Raw genomic sequence first — 1,471 nt, 5'->3', positions numbered from 1 at the left:
CCCCCCCCCCCCTCCTTTCTCCCCCACAGAGATCGAATCTTCAAGTTTGACATCTGCAAACTCGCAGCCCTGGGCGGACCTTCTGTTGGCTGAGCACGTCATTGGACACACGTCACGTCACGTGGCGTAACGTCGCATCACGTCACGTTATATCACGCCACGTCAAATCACGTCTAGTTGCACCAAAGCAATGTGCCATAACAATTCTCAAAACAATGCGATTGTGATCGAACATGAAAATAAACATGCAGATACACAGTTTGAGTGATGTCTACCGTTTTTCGACTCATTTTGACAATAATATAATTTGATGAGACATTGATTTGAACGATGTTGAATGTTTAATTAGTCGACCTGAAGACTGTGGTTTAAGCTACCGAAGAGAGTGTAGCAAGAAACGATAATTACTGAGAACTGTCACTGTGATGTTTCAGTATATTTTCTTTTTGAATTAGTGCTAATTGCTCGACTACCCGTAGACGCACTTAGTGGGTGGTTGGCGGGTGCTTTGGTGTGGTTTGCTTCTTCTTTCCTTTCAAACATCTATAGTCCTTATCTCCCCTCCTTTTTTATGTTTGTTACTCTCTTGTAGCACCTCTAATCTTCCGCACTTATATGACCTTACTGTGTTGCAAGTGTCGTAAAACACTTACTAAAACAAAACAGACGTACTAAGCTGTTTTTGCTGCAGCTACAACCGCAGTCACATTTTTGTAGGTAATTTTACGCCTCCATCAACACAAATTAGATCATTTAGCAGGACGGCCACTTCCGACCCTTCTTATCAGGGTCAACCTGGGGTGAGAGGGATACAACATCTCAGCAGAAATACCGAGGTACTCGATAAAAATTCTTCCCACTTTGGAATTGAACTCGTGTCCTGCGTGCGAACAACGAGGCACCAAATCGCTGCACCACAGACACAGACACACTTCGGGGGCTCTCGTGGCCTAGAGGTTAAGGTGTTCGCCTCTTATTCAAAGGTCCCGTGTTCGACCGAAAAAATGTCTTCTCTAAAAATGTCTTCTCTAAAAATGTCTCCTTTCATCTCCTTTCCTGCTCTCTAGCAATGTTCTGTCGTCTGATTTCGTCTCCTCTTTCTGTCTTCACCCACTCACCTCCTTTGCCCCCACCTCTGGGCTACTGACTCTTTCTGCAGCCTTTCTACTGCTCCTTGACTCCTCCTTACTGCTGTCTTTCATCCACTCCCCTGATCTTCTGGTAGGAAAGATCTACACCTAACCTTCTCAGACAAGGGGGACAAATCTCGGAGGTCTCGTGTGCAAGTTGCGCTCATTAAAGATCCATTGGTGGTCTTAAATCGATAAGAGGAAGCTTTGGCCACCACCCGGGCAAAATTCAAAATTGCCTACGGAATGAACATTTTTTTTATTGTGCCCTGCGCGCTCATTTGACCGTATGCAGTTGCGAGTGCCGTAAAACACTGACAAAAGAAAGAAGAAAAAAAAAT

At 44.7% G+C, this 1,471-nt stretch overlaps 1 protein-coding gene across 1 annotated transcript in view; it reads left to right on the top strand.

Moving 5' to 3' along the window:
* LOC106011955 (hemagglutinin/amebocyte aggregation factor) overlaps positions 1 to 264 on the top strand; it is a gene marked incomplete in the record, with an annotated part of 8,819 nt that extends 8,555 nt beyond the window's left edge. The window contains 1 exon segment of the mRNA XM_013083314.2: positions 30 to 264. Within this exon segment, the coding sequence (XP_012938768.1) occupies positions 30 to 93 (64 nt within the window).
* Positions 265 to 1,471: the final 1,207 nt, after the last annotated feature.

This window comes from Aplysia californica, unplaced genomic scaffold (genome assembly GCF_000002075.1).
Source record: "Aplysia californica isolate F4 #8 unplaced genomic scaffold, AplCal3.0 scaffold00224, whole genome shotgun sequence".
Lineage (NCBI taxonomy): Eukaryota > Metazoa > Mollusca > Gastropoda > Aplysiida > Aplysiidae > Aplysia > Aplysia californica.
This window is presented reverse-complemented; position numbering and strand designations above follow the sequence as displayed.